Genomic DNA, 15,764 nt, shown 5'->3' on the forward strand with positions numbered 1-15,764 from the left:
GTCGTGCAAACTTTTGATTGTCTAATTCAGAACATCTTCAGTGCATTCTGCTGAGTAGTTGAAACTAGCACACCACTAGAACTAAAAGTTTATCTAAGCTGATGATAGATATTCAGCTCTATTCTGTAACTTTTAACAAATCGAATAGAAATGACCAAGTCGAATCGTAATTACCCTAAATCGGAATGTTTGATATCTATCGCGTCATTTTTGTGTTTGGATTGGTATTCTGTAACTCATATCGTAATCGAAATCTCTGACTTCTATTTCACGCGGTTCTGAGAAGGCGGCAACCGCGCAATAACCAGTGTTCTGTGACCTGTTTGTTACTCGAAATATGACACCGTTGCCACATCCTCAATGTTTTCATACTTTCTTCATACTGTTTTGAAAAGTAAATAAAATATTAGTGTTAATACTGGATGCAAAAAGCTCAAAAGTGGATAAATGGTTTTAAATTAGAGTTAATTAAAATTGATATAAAAAAGAAGATAAACTGATAAATAAAAAGATAAGTGAAAGTGAATTGGCTCCGTGCGTCTCCCCTCTACTTACAGTCACATGACACGCTGTCAGATTTTGTCAGGACGTTTTAACCATAGAGGTATATATTAACATAGAGGGAGCCTACCTTCCGCGCTTCCTGACGACAAGATCTCATGGACTGGTTTGCTGCATCTCTTTTTAACACATTGTAACACATTGTATCGAAAATCTATGATGACATTCAGTGTGAATATAGGCACGGAAGAGGAGGACAACTGTAGCAGCTTTACTATGCGTAAGAGTGAAACAGCACTAATCCAAATAAAAAAGATGGTGTCGTCACTTCGCTCTGAATGACACTCTCTCTATGCTAATATATAACTCTATGGTTTTAACATTGAGTCTTATGGGATTATTTTGTTAAACTTGAATATTTTATTTTGTAGTGATAATAACCGAATACAATTGTTAGAATTTATTAGTTATTAATTTATACTGTAATTTATAGTGCAACAAAAATATTTTCTTTTTCGTTAATAAAGATTTATTGACATAAACTGCGATAGTTAGGTTATGTATACAAAATCAAACTGATAATCAATATTGGAAATAGAAGAATTTATATCAGATTAAGTGCGTTTTTATTTGCTGTTTATATTAATACATAATATCACTAGCGGGACACGGAATTTTTTTTTAAATGTCTCATTTAAACATACACAAAGCGTCCCGATAAAATTTCAAAAAACCGCCACGATGAGCAGGTCAGTCGATTTAGCTTTGACACTTTGTTAACGCTCAGAGCGAATATAAGAAGTATAAATGCTTTTAACGCTCGGTTTCATAATCAGTTAAAGTGGACTTTAAATTTTAAGTTGGCACCTTTATCAATGCAATTTATGATAAATGTCAACTTTAAAGTGAACTTGAGTTAATGTTCACTTTAAGTTTATTATGAAACCGGGCGTTTTAAATCAAAGATATTTAAGTTGATGTTATTAATTCATAATTATTAATAAATTATTTAAAATTGATATTACTAATAATATGCAATCTTTAAGATTCGACTCCAGCTGAAATAACTGCTAAACAACTTTTCCCAAAAATGGCATCTTTTCTATAATTTGTTCAGACTATGAGCGTTGACTGATAAATATACAAGTAGGTATACTGGTATAATATACAAATATATTTATATTTATCAATCAACGCATAAGAAGTCTATTGTATGCTATTCTCGTACATTATACCATTCACCATTGATTGAAATTGTACAAGAAATAAAAGCAAAAAAAGTATGGCAACACTGCGAGCGGCAAATATGTAGATGTCACATATCAAATAAGTAAGGTTAGGTCCAATTCATACTCCTACAACATGTCTAAATTAAATATATAATTATCTAAACAAATAAAACCACAGACTAAAAATGAAGCAGCTAAAAAAAGGTAGAAATACTATAAATAATTATAAATAAGTAGTAATCAATTATTTTTATGTATAAAATATAAACGTCAAAACAAAACAAAATGCGCTTGCGTCAACCACAATTCCCATAATCGAAATCTCATCTCGACAGGGTATAGTCTAAGAGCTAGTGAACCCTCCGACTAACGGTCGTCCTGTAAGGATAGAAATTTTTCTAGTGATAATTCATAGCACACCAAGGCTAAAAACCATGACCTGGCAGGCATCAGCGGTGCACGTGTATCTACCAGGTGAATCGAAAAGTGCAAATTTAGGGGGTAAAATAAACTTTCTCCTGTAAGGTTTAAATTTAAGTATGTGTTTGAGTAAGTCATTTAGAAGAAATGTGTACAATGACAGGCGATTCTGAAGAGCATAAGACCTTGCCAGGCGAGGGGAAATATTAGGGGTTTTTCCTAAAATTATTCTTTTTGCATCGAACAATTTTTTTTAGGTTTTTTGAATCATTCCAAACAGAAAAGGTCTTTAGTGATTTTTCTCTTAAGTTAATAGTTTTTGTTATATAAGCGATTGAAAATTTTGAAAATTGCGAAATCGGCCATTTTTAACCCTAAATCGGATATTTATCTAAAAATTTCAAAGTTGCAAAGGTAGGTAGATATTCTTTAAATATTAATTGATGAAATCCCAAAAAGTTTTTTGCAATACAATATCGGAAACGCCTTTGTTTTTTAATTGCTAATCAAGCGGGCGCGACACTGTAGTGTAAGTGAGGACGTTTGAGTTGGCATAAATCCATTATCTCGAGAATGGGCAAATATCAAGAGAAATGCTCAGACAGGTCGATTTTTATTTTTAAATTAGGACTTTTTGGCATATATATATATATATATATTAGTGATGTAACGAATGTCATTTTTTGAACATTCGCGAATACGAATGCGAATGCGAATATCTGCTACCGATATTCGCGAATGCGGATGCGAATGCGAATATTCAGTTTTTTTTTAAATTGTTTCTATTTCTGTAATGTTTCCTAAAATAATGAAAAGTTAATTGATATTTAGTGTAAATCAATCTGAATCTTAAGCTTTATTACATAATACCAAATATTAAAAAAAGGGAACGCTGATAATGTGATTATACAAGGTTAAGTTCTATCTATCTATTGCCCTTTATTTGTCCAAAGTTGAACGTAGGCCTCCCCCTTATTTTTCCACTCTTCTCGGTTCAGTGCTAATGCTGTCGATCTGGTCCCTGCGTATCTTTTTAGGTCATCCGACCATCTCGTCTGTGGTCTGCCCCTTCTTCTTTTGTAGTCCCAAGGTCTCCAGTGAGTTATCGCTTCATTCCATCTTCCGTCTCTTTGTCTGCTGTTGTGTCCTGCATATTTCCATTTGAGAGTAGCTGCATGTTTGAGGTTAAGTTACCTTTTCTTAATAAAAAAAGATGAGCAGTGAATAGATTTTGATTTTATTAACCTAATATTATCTTAAAATTATTTTTTTTCTGGTTTTCATATTCGCAAAACATTCGCACAAATTTCGCGAATGCGGATGCGAATGCGAATATGCAAAACCATGCGAATATTCGCGAATGCGAATGCGAATACGAATATTCGTTACATCACTAATATATATATGTATAATACTAGTGACGTCATCCATCTGAGCGTGATGACGTAATCGATGATTTTTTTAAATGAGAGTAGGGGTTGTGTGGTAGCTCATTTGAAAGGTTATTTAATTCTCTATTCACTAATATAAACAATAACATAATTATTTATACAGGGTGTACAAAAAAATTTTTTTTATTAAATTAACTTTGATTAAATTTGACAAATAGAAGAAAAAATTTTTTTGTTCACCCTGTATAAATAATTATATTAATGTTTATATTACTGAGTAGAGAATTAAATAACCTTTCAAATGAACTACCACACAACCCCTACTCTTATTTAAAAAAATCATCGATTACGTCATCACGCCCAGATGGATGACGTCACTAGTATTATATATATGCCAAAAAGTCCTAATTCAAAAATAAAAATCGACCTGTCTGAGGATTTCTCTTGAAATTTGCCAATTCTCGAGATAATGAATTTATGCAAACTCAAACGTCCTCACTTATACTACAGTGTCGCACCCGCTTGATTAGCAATTAAAAAAACAAAGGGGTTTTCGATATTTTATTGCAAAAAACTCTTCGGGATTTCATCAATCAATGTTTAAAGAATATCTACGTAGCTTGGCAACATTGAAGTTTTTAGATAAATGTCCGATTTAGGGTGAAAAATGGCCGATTTCGCAATTTTTAAAATTTTCAATCGCTTATATAACAAAAACTATTAACTTAAGAGAAAAATCTCCAAAGACCTTTTCTGTTTGGAATGATTCAAAAAACCTAAAAAAAAATTTGTTCGATGTAAAAAGAATAATTTTAGGAAAAACCCCTAATCTTTCCCCTCGCCTGGCAAGGTCTTATGCTCTTCAGAATCGCCTGTCATTGTACACATTTCTTCTAAATGACTTACTCAAACACATACTTAAATTTAAACCTTACAAGAGAAAGTTTATTTTACCCCCTAAATTTGCACTTTTCGATTCACCTGGTAGATACACGTGCACCGCTGATGCCTGCCAGGTCATGGTTTTTAGCCTTGGTGTGCTATGAATTATCACTAGAAAAATTTCTAGCCTTACAGGTCGACCGTTAGTCGGATGGTTCACTAGCTCTTAGACTAGTAAATGCTGTCGAAGTGATTTCTATTCACTATTACGATTGTAGAGATTCCGAAGTAGTTATGGAATACGGATTTGGACTATTTCTATTCGACTTAGCCACTTCTATTCGATTTTACTGACTTCTATCGTAGAAATGAGTTACAGAATAGGCTTGATTGGCTCTCCAAGCAAAATGTTTCGAATTAATACAAAATAAATTATTGGCTGCACAAGAAGAGCTAAAGAACTAAAGAGGAGACAGATGTAGCGGAAATACCTCAAAACAGAGGTGCATACAGCTGAAATAGAATACCAAAACCCAACATATATGAAGAAGTAACCTAGGTAGTTAATGCCTGGTTACACCAACAAATCTTAAGCTCCAGCTTAGCCCAGCACAGCGTCTTGTAAGTCTCACTTACGTTGCACCATAATTTTCAATTTTTATTTAAGCACGTTTTAACTGAGGCGAAGTTTAAGATGCAATCCAAGTGGCAAGCTGAAAATTGATCTAAAACTCACTGGTGCAGAGTGAGAGGCATGAACTTAAGTCGCAATTGAGCTTAAGCCTAAGATCAGTTGATTCAACCGGGCATAAAATACTTTAAATTTAAAATAAACAGGCAGCGGTGGTATACCCGAAGAGTGTACAAAACACGGAGGAGAAGTACTGTAAAGATTCATAACACGCTAATTCAAAACGATTGGCAAGAGTAAACAATGTCAGATGAATGGAAAGAAGGAGTTATTGTATCAATCTACAAAATAGTTGAATTTGTGGATGTAAAAGCTAGACAATAAAATTCAAAAATCTAAGTGTTCGAGTTGTAGTGTTATCGCACCATATCCAACTAATGTGTGCTGGAAACTATGCACAATAGAAGGAACACATTTGGTCTGAAGAACACATCTGTCCCGACTGCGTAATATTAGACCAGAGACAGTAGAACGGTCGAGGAATTGTTTTAGTAGATAAGAAGCATTTCAGCAGCTTGTTAACATGACGAGCCAGCCAACAGTTGAAAACAAGCATGACACATAAAGCAGAAGTATTGACTGATGATTAATGTATGATTTAGACAAGTGATTCAGAAGTCAAAGACTACATTGTTGCAGTTCTAGAAAAGTCTATTTTATAATTTCTTGGAAAGTAGTTTGTCTTATCATGCGTTTTTAAGCAGTAAATTTAAACTGATCCTTATAATATATCATGCATGTTTAACATTCATATTTAAGACATGTCTATTTGAATAGCTGTCATACTTATAATGTATTCTAACTCCCGTTATATCAACAACCTTCTTAAGGTTATTTGCTATTTAAGCATCTTCATTTAATAAGCCTTCGATACACGTAAAAACATGTTTATGTTGCGTTTGTGTATGAGTGCATCTGCATTACTTTGTTTGTAGACACGTTGCTCCCGACACGTTTGTAGACACGTAGGTAAATAAAAAATTAATAACCATTTTCTATTTCGTTGCAATACGAAACTACAGCCGCATCATATTCTAGTTCAATCAGAGAATGCAACAAGCACCTCTACCGGTATGAGTGAAGCTAAAAATATCTTGTTGGAAATATATAATGATTGGTGGGTTAATGCAAATTATATTAACCAACTAAAAGAAATAACTATTTGTCTCATTTTAAAACCGAAAAAAGATAAGAATATGGCAACTTCTTATCGTCCTATATCCCTTATGTCTTGTCTAACAAAAACTTTTGAAAGAATAATCAAAACACGTGTTGAGTGGTTTGTTGAACGAAATGCCTTATTGCCTCAAAATCAATATGGTTTTCGTAGGGGTTGTAGTAGTTTAGATGCAGTTACCCATTTAGTTAATGATATTCAGATGACACTCTCAGAAAATAAATATTTAGTTAGTCTATTTCTAGATATAAAAGGTGCATATGACTCCGTGGATTTAAATTTACTAAAAAATAAAATGATAAATATTGGTCTTAGTAATAATGCTTCTCATGCTATAGTGCAGATTTATCACTCGCGCAATATTTACATTAGGGATCATAATAACGTATTACATGGCCCCAGAACTGTCTATCAAGGTATACCTCAGGGTTCTATATTAAGTCCTACACTTTTTAATATATATTCAGCTGATATACACTCCTTGGTTAACAAAATTCACGGAATTCACTGCATTCAATTTGCGGACGATATCTGTATATATTCCATCCAACAAACCTATGATGGTTGTGTGGGGGCTTTGGAAACCATGATGCAAACTGCAATTAAGTAGACTGACGATACTGGTATGACATTATCAACAGAAAAATGCTCATTTCTCTTCTTTACCAGGCACAGGCTGCGCTCGCCGAGGAACCTAGCCTTGTGTGGGCGTACCATAGCAGTGGTAAATGAATATAAATATTTGGGCATAATTCTAGATACTAAATTATTATGGACTAAACATATACAGTACGTCAAAAGTAAATGTGACAAAGGTTTTAATTTATTAAGATATGTCACAAATTGTAAATGGGGCGCCACTCCAGATATTGCAGTTATGTTTTACAGAGCCTATATACGATCTATTATGGATTACGGATGTTGTCTCTACGGATCCGCGAGTAACACAAATCTATTATATATTGATAGACTCCAGTACAAATGTCTTAGGACTTGTATGGGGGCAATGAAATCAACACCTGTGAATGCTATATTAGCTGAATGTAATGAACAACCATTACGGTTCCGTAGACAACTGCTTGCCCAAAAATATATTATTAAACTAAAAACTCGGGAGTCTACAATGATAGACAAGTTAAACAAATTAGCAATCGAAGACCTAACCAATAAATATTGGAAAATTAAAAACAGTCCACCACTAGCAGAAGCTGTTATTGATACCAAACACCTTTCCGTTACTTACGGCAATTATAAAAAACTACCAATGTTTAACATAAATTATATGCAATTAATTAAAAAACATAGAGTCATAATACCGAAGTATACAGAGTCCAAACAAATCAACAAAGCAATACTAAATTCCATACTAGAAGATTTTGTAGACAAAGACATAACTACTCTTTACACTGATGGATCTAGGACGATAGATGGCGTCGGTTGTGCCGTTTTTATTCAAACCGCCAACCAATCATTATTGTATCAGCTCCCAAAATATAGCAGTATATACACTGCAGAATTATTTGCTATTCAAAAAGCCATAAGTTGGTTAATATCAAAAAATATTGAAAGAGCAGTTATTATGTCAGATTCTCAATCTTCATTGATGTCTATTCAAAGTACCAAATTCGAGACGCTAAAATGTCCAATATTATGCGACATTAAAAAATACCTTCAAAATATTGATGTAACTTTTGTTTGGGTAAAAGGACATATAGGGATAATGGGTAATGAAAAAGCTGATCAATTGGCTAAACTTGCAATTACAGAGGGAGAATTCTGTAATATAATTACTGAAAGAGATAATAAAAATATTATACAATTTAACATCCAGTCGCAATGGGAAAATCAATATATTAATCTAGCAAATTCATCATTCAACCCATACTTTAGTATTCATCCAAAATTGCCAGGTTCTTCTTATTTTAAATTAATGCACACACACTCTAAATTATTTTCCGCCTGCTTATTTCGTATTAAAACAAACCATGGCAAATTTCCTGCTCACTTATCCAAATTAGGTATAACACAAAATGCATTATGTAGCTGTGGGTCTTTCGGAGACTTAAATCATATATTTTTTAATTGCAATAATTATAACTTAAATACAAAAATTCTAATACAATCACTTATTCAAAAGAATTATTTACCACCTTACCATATCCATAATGTTGTCTGTACCACTAATATGAACATATTAAATCTGCTAGTTAGTTTTCTCAAAAGTAATAATATATATTTATAAATGTTTATAATATGAATTTATTTTATTATCGTACATAATTATCTTGATAATTATGACACAAAAAAAAATCTGTGGCAAATGGACTTGCATCCAAGCCAAAAACAAGCACACACACACACACACACACACACACACACACACACACACACACACACACACACACACACACACACACACACACACACACACACACACACACACACACACACACACACACACACACACACACACACACACACACACACACACACACACACACACACACACACACACCTCTACCGGTTTCGAAACTTATTAGTCTCTCATCAGGAGGCACATATGCTGCTCTCTCTGACCCAACCAAAACAAACCCCGGCGTGCAGTTACGGATTGCAACGAACGAAATGGCAGGGACGTCCTAGCGCAGCTGCTAGCAAAAGACTAAATTTTCAATCTAATAGCACATAAAATAATACCAAAAATATTACTCTACATCCCACCAGATTGAAAACAATTGGAACCTTCTCTGGTTACACCTCCGAGGCTTCTAAAATTTGCAAGCCATAACGGATGCTGAAACTAAAAAAGATGAGGGAATTTTACAATTTATAATTCACGTCCCATCTGCTCAGCGCGATCAAGTTCCAACGAGAGGATATATATAGACCATTTACGATGGCTATTTGATTTTAAATACTGAAGGTGAAGACAGATAAATTATATGGAAAAGTGAGACAGTTTTAATGAAAAAGTTTTGAACATTATTCAACATGAGAATTTGTAAAGTTATTTTTGTTGATGTGTGGCTTAATTATTGCAAAAATTTAAAATATTTTTTGAAAGTTATTAATAACTTTTTTAAAAATGTACAAAAAGCTTTAAAACGTAATTTGAGGTTATGTGCACCCAACCTACAGGTCTATAAAAAAAGACATGTTTTGTAAAAGCCTCAACTATATGGGTGAAATTTTTGAAATTTTTCAATTGATTATATCCCACTGAAAAAATAAAGATAGAACGAAAACATTACGTTTTTGTTGGTGGGGTACGGAAATGGGTAGAGGGGTAAATGTGTGTTGAGTTTGTCTAATGACATAAAACGTAAAAACATGAATTTAATCTATTTTTAAGTCTATAAAATGGGAAAAATCCCCAAAAACCCACTAAAAAAAAGTTTTTTTCCAAAAAAAACTGATACGGCTCTTAGTAAGATATGATTGTTTTGAGCAGTGTATTTGATTGGTCTGACAATATGTTATATTTATTATGACAGAAAAATAGTAAAATAAACAAACAAACAACTGATTACATGTTAATTCGTATATTAAAATCATATAAATATCAACATCATATATTAAAATGATTCTCTTTTAATCTCTCAAAAAGCGTACAATCTTCATGAGCGGTAGATATTTTTGGTCTTCCAGAACCTTGCTTTCTTTCGAGAGTTTCTTGTTCTCTCCATCTTTTATTAATATTAAAAACTGTTGTTCTGCTTACGTTAAAATTATTCGCTACGGCAGATAGTGACCAACCATCTTATAATTTCGTTACAATTCTTGCTTTTAGTTCTTTGCTAGCATGTGGAACCATTTTTTGAGGTTGAACAAATTTTAAGATTTGGCAGTGACAGTGACAGTATGTAAATATTAGGTATTTATCGTTCAAAATACACTGCTCAATTTTCTACAAAATACGCTTTAAGAGTCGTATCAGTTTTTTTTGGAACCAGCTGTACAAAAAAGTTACGATTTTGTCAAAAAACCTCAACCTACAACAGGTGTATAAAAAATAATTTTTGGACATTTTTAAATTGTAAAAACTGATATGTTTTGTACACAGTTATGACAACTGAGTGACAGGAAAAAAATATTTTTGGAAGTGTGTCAACTTTAATTCCTAGCTGCTCGATTTCGGCTTATAAAGCCATCTTCAGAGCTATGGCCAATCATTTAAAAATACCACTATGAAGAGAGAGGGATCCCAAGTGTGATTAAAAAAATTTTAACTTATGCAGTTTTTTATTAATATAAAAACAACTTTGTTCAAGTTTGAAACTTTTGATGTTTTGGTTGTAAAGCATTGGATTAAAAATGTCTTCCAATCCTACTTGAATAATAGGAAACAACTAGTTAGAGCAAATGATACTGACTCTAGTCTCAAAAACATTGTATGTGGAGTACCACAAGGCTAAGTATTGGGTCCTCTTCAGTTCCTTATTTTTATAAATAACATCAGTAATTTAAAAATCAATTGGAAAATTTTTAACAAAGTAAGTTATCAATCGAAGTAGCACTGAAAACGACAATAAATATCGTTTCCATACCAGCAGATTGACAACAGGTGGAATACTTTCTTTGGTTACACCTCCTGAGATTTTCAAAATTGATAAATCATACAGGATGCCGAGGAAATTGAGATGAGAGAATTTTAAATAATTCACAACTCATCTGCTCAGCGTGGTAAAAGCTACAACAAGAAAGATTCCTTAATACTTAAACAAAAGAATAAATGAATTGAAAATGTTTATACATTTTTTGGAAAATTTTTCTTTTTGCTAATGATACCAGTATCATTTGGAGCAACTCAACTATTGCATTTCTTCATGAAACTATAACTTCGGATCTACTGACGATAAAGACCTGGTCTGATTCTAATTTACTTTCTTTGAACATAGATAAAACAGTAGCATTATCCTATAAAGGAGCTCTTCAACCTTTGCCTCTTAATAACAGCCAGATCAGTACCGTTAATTCTCTAAAATTTCTTGGTATTTTTTTAGACAGCAACCTGAAATGGTCCCTTCGTATCGATTCGTTAAGTAAGAAACTCGCCTCAGCTTGCTATGCAATAAGAATATCTCAAGGGAACTCAATGTAGCATCTTCTAAAATAACATATTTTTCGTTGTTCGAGTCTCATCTTCGATATGGTATTCCTTTTTGGGGTTCTAGTACAGCTGCTCAATTTGATGTTATTCTTAAATTGCAAAAAAGAGGAATAAGATATCTGCTTGGCCTCAGAAGATCTACACATTGCAGAAGTTACTTCAGAGATTTTAACACTTCATTCTTTATATATATTCTAGAAACGGTTTGTTTAATTCGTAAACACCTTCATGTCTTTCCAGAAAGGCCCAATCATCTTTACTCCACCAGAAATTCAATCGTTGATATTTATTTACCGATCCCATCCACTGAGTTACAGTAAAACCTGTGTTAACGGCCACCTGTCAAAACCGGAAACCTGAACTAGCCGGCCAGTTTCAAAGTTACCCAAACCAAAATTTGTGGACTACAAAACCTGGTATTAGCGGCCACCTTTTTATATCGGCCAATAGTCCTGTCATTTTTAGTGACCGTTATTGACAGGTTTTACTGTAGTAAAGAAATCTATATTGTATTCCTCAAAAAAACTTAACAACCATCTACAGTTACAACTTAAATCTGGCAACATCTTTCCCAAAGTTCCGTAAAATGAGAAAAGCCTATCTATCTAAAAGACCATAATATATTATTCAATGGAAGAATTTCTTAATGAATAACTAAGAAAATTGGGTTTCATACGCAGTAGCTTAAACTTGTCAGTTCCTAATGTTGTATTTTATTTGTTGTAAGTATGTTCAATTTGCAATTTATATAAATTTTGCAATAAATTGTTTTTGTCTTTTCTTTTATAGCTCATATAATGTATATTGACGATTTATCTAATTTTAGTAAATTGTAGTTGTTATTTGTTATTGATATTATTTTTCTTTTGACTGTATGTAAGCTTTGTCCATAAAATTGTAAAAATTTTCTGTGACAATAAAGCATATTTCGATTCTATTCTAGAACGGTACAAAAGACTATCACAAAAACATGTTAAAAAAGTTTGATCATGGTAAGGTTAAAAACCTTACCATCAGAAACAGACGTTGGAAGAAGTAGAAGCTGCCTTCTATTGGTTAAACACCTTACCATGATCAAACTTCAAATTTTTTTAACGTGTATTTTGTTGTAGTCCGTTGTGCAGTTCTAGATATTTTTAAACCATTTTTTCACAGCCAAGTCATCAGAAGTTTCAAACTTCGAACAAAGTTTTTTTATAACTGCATAAGTTAAAATGTTTCAATCATACATGGGGTGCCTCTCTCTTCAAAGTGGTATTTTAAAATTATTGACCATAGCTCTAAAGATGGCTTTATAAGCCGAGAACCCTCTGCTAGGAATTAAATTTTACAAACTTCAAAAATACTTTTCTTTTCACTGTCACTCAATTTTTAAATTTATGTATCCCACCTTAAATTGATTGTATTGCTCACCAACCAAAAAATGACCTTTAAAATTGAGCTAAGTTTTATCACATAGAACGTAAAAAATATAAAAAATTGAATTCTGGGAGTAAGGGGAATTGGGACTCTCTTAAGGGGGTTACCCTTTATCAAAAGCAGTTGCTAAATACCTGTGTCGAAGAGTGACACGAAAAAGGACTTTATTTTATTTTACTAATTTCTCTGGTCTAGGAAAAATCTAAAAGAACTGCCTACTAATTATTGAAATATTTGTAACTTTTTTAGTCGCTGATATCACTTGTGGGAAAAGAAAAGCACCAACTAGAACAGGTAGGGTAGTAGGTGGTGAAAATGCAGAAAAGGCTGAATTTCCTTGGTTGGTTTCCTTAACAAGAAGAGGAGGACATTTCTGTGGTGGAACCATTATCTCAGAAAAGTTTGTGTTGACTGCAGGACATTGCCTTTGCACGTAAGATAATAAGTCATATGTTTTAATAATAAATTATGTCAGATTGGCGGATTGATATTTCTATAGAGGGTTGTCACTCCCTCTTTTGCTCAATCGTCCCATACTTCTTTTGGTGATATATCTCTTGCTATTTTGACCATATGGGTCTTCCCCCCTCTGCTTATGTGGTTATTCCATGCAGTTCTTTTTCTATTAATTGTCCATTCGTTAATAATTTTTCTTCTAATATCTTCACACCTTTGTCGATATTTCACCGTCTTTCCTGTAATTCTTTTTAGTACTCTCATCTCTGCCGTTTCCAGTAGTCTTTGTGTTGTGGCTGTATGTATTGGATCTTGTATCTGATGCATATGTCATTATTGGTCATACACTGGCTTTATAAATTCTTGACTTTATCTCAGTTATAATATCTTAGTTTCGCCATGTAGTATTATTAAAGTATCCTGTCCGCCTACTTGCTTTTTGTACTTGATGTCTATTGTCTATGTCTTCATAGTTGGACAGTGAAATTTTTAATGCATTTTATTTACATTACTTTTTCAATATACTCAATTGAAATGTTACATTTAGGGTTGCATTTCTTAGAGGAGTTTTTTTATTTTTTTAATGTATAGGAGGTTTCAGTAGAAGCTTAAGTTCAAGTTTTTGGGGTCGCCACTCTTGTCCCCCGGCCGCCATATTGGAAAAAGGTGTGCAAAGGGCTTTCGCGCTGTATCTCCTAAACTAGCAATCCTACAGAAAATTTAATTACACATAAAATGTAGCAAATTAAATTTTGTACAATTTTATATGTATTAATTTTTATGGTCAAGTGACCAACAAAAAAGTTATAAACAAAAATAAGAGAAAATTTTGTAAGAAGTTTCCTTTTGGAGGTTATAACTTTTTTTCCGTTCATTTCACAATAAAATAACATCATAGCGATTTTGTAGAGGATTTTTCAATGAACAATTTTCACCATAAATTTGTTTAATTTTATTTATTACCTAGGTTTTACAGCGCTCCAAACTTGACCAGATTCTCGAATTCTCATAGGAATACAATAAAAACAATACTTTTCTATCTAATATAATATTAGGCGAGCGGCATCAACCGTTATGCCGACCACGAAAATTTAAGGTGAATGACCAATTTTGGTCTATTTTTATGTTTTCAAGGTCGCTGAATCCGAATCTGAAATTTATTTTTATCTAGAGTTGGTGGAACATGTTCAAAAATCAAATTTTATACAAGAATGCCAAAAATCAATTTTGATGATTTTTCAAATTTACCTCGCTGTATCTTTGGTCACTGTAAATATTTCCTTTTGAAAATTTTACTGTGTTATCTCTGAAGTATGTAGATAACAGTGAAATTTTTCCAAAATGTTTAAACACATTAAAAAAGAGTTATTAATTTTTAAACATTTTGTCATCATATTTCGTTCGTTTCATGTTTACTTAAAAAAGTTGAGTGACAAACTTTTAAGTTTCTAATTTTAACCAACACAACAATAAAATATAATGCATGAAGAAGTTTTTTGGAGAATTTTAAGTCAAAATATACAATAGGAAAAAAGTTATGTTACTTCATAGACAAGCAGCACACTCCAAAAAACGCTTATATCTCGAGATCCTGACCATGCTGTGGTGAATGGCTAATTTTGATCATACTTTATGATTTTGATACCAGACATCGTTTTTTTTGCTCTTCTTAAGAATTTTGCATTTTACGGTTGCGTCATTCTTCTTCTAAACCGGCGAATTTGTCCTCAAACAAATTCTTGAGCCTTTTCTATATGCTTAGGGTTATAAGTTTTATAGTGGGGAGAAAGGTCAAAAACAGATTAATAATAGCATAGGAATGTTAAAATCATAAAAAATTATCTATCTAAAAATAGAAAAGTAATCCTAACTTTTGTTTTTATTGTATCCCTATGAGCATTCGAAAATCTGGTCAAGTTCAAGTTTGGAGCGCTGCAAAACCTGTATAAATAAATAGAATTGAAACGAAAAAGCGATGGACTACCCCGCTAATTGAAACAATATTCGAAAATATTACCTCAACTAACCAAGATAGCCATCGTTACACCCTTAGCTTAGCTCAGTCACTCAGGTGTGTGTTCGTCTTGTCCTAACCTTAGAATGAACTCTGAAAATTGGAATGGAAGCAAACAAAACATAGTTTTTAACTAATCATGTTTATTGTTCATAAAGATATAATAAATAAAATGACTTAGTAAATTGCATTAACAAATGTATTCAAATTCTTGCCAAAAACTAACAATTCTGGATTATACTTATGGCTTTTGGTAGCTGATGGTATCTTCTTGATGTCGTATGGTACTGCTGTTGTAGACTTCTCGTAGGCCTGGGCGGATCTTCGGCCCAAGGCCCCTGCAGCTAGAGGTGGTGGTTGTGCAGTCTGGATGTCATTGTCTTCGCCTTCAAGTGTGCATCACCGGTGATGTGAGGCTTAGGTTCCCGAAGAGGGAAAGGTTGATCTCTTTCCAAAAAAACCCAAGAGGAAGAT

General features: G+C 32.9%; 1 protein-coding gene across 1 annotated transcript in view; it reads left to right on the forward strand.

Annotated features, from left to right (window-relative positions):
• LOC114340785 (trypsin-1) overlaps positions 1-15,764 on the forward strand; it is an 83,181-nt gene that overhangs the window by 26,561 nt on the left and 40,856 nt on the right. Inside the window, exon 2 of the mRNA XM_050660108.1 lies at positions 13,070-13,253. Coding sequence (XP_050516065.1) covers positions 13,070-13,253 — 184 coding nt within the window. The remainder of the gene's footprint in view (positions 1-13,069; positions 13,254-15,764) is intronic.

The sequence above is a fragment of the Diabrotica virgifera genome, chromosome 9 (assembly GCF_917563875.1).
Source record: "Diabrotica virgifera virgifera chromosome 9, PGI_DIABVI_V3a".
Taxonomy (NCBI): Eukaryota; Metazoa; Arthropoda; class Insecta; order Coleoptera; family Chrysomelidae; genus Diabrotica; species Diabrotica virgifera.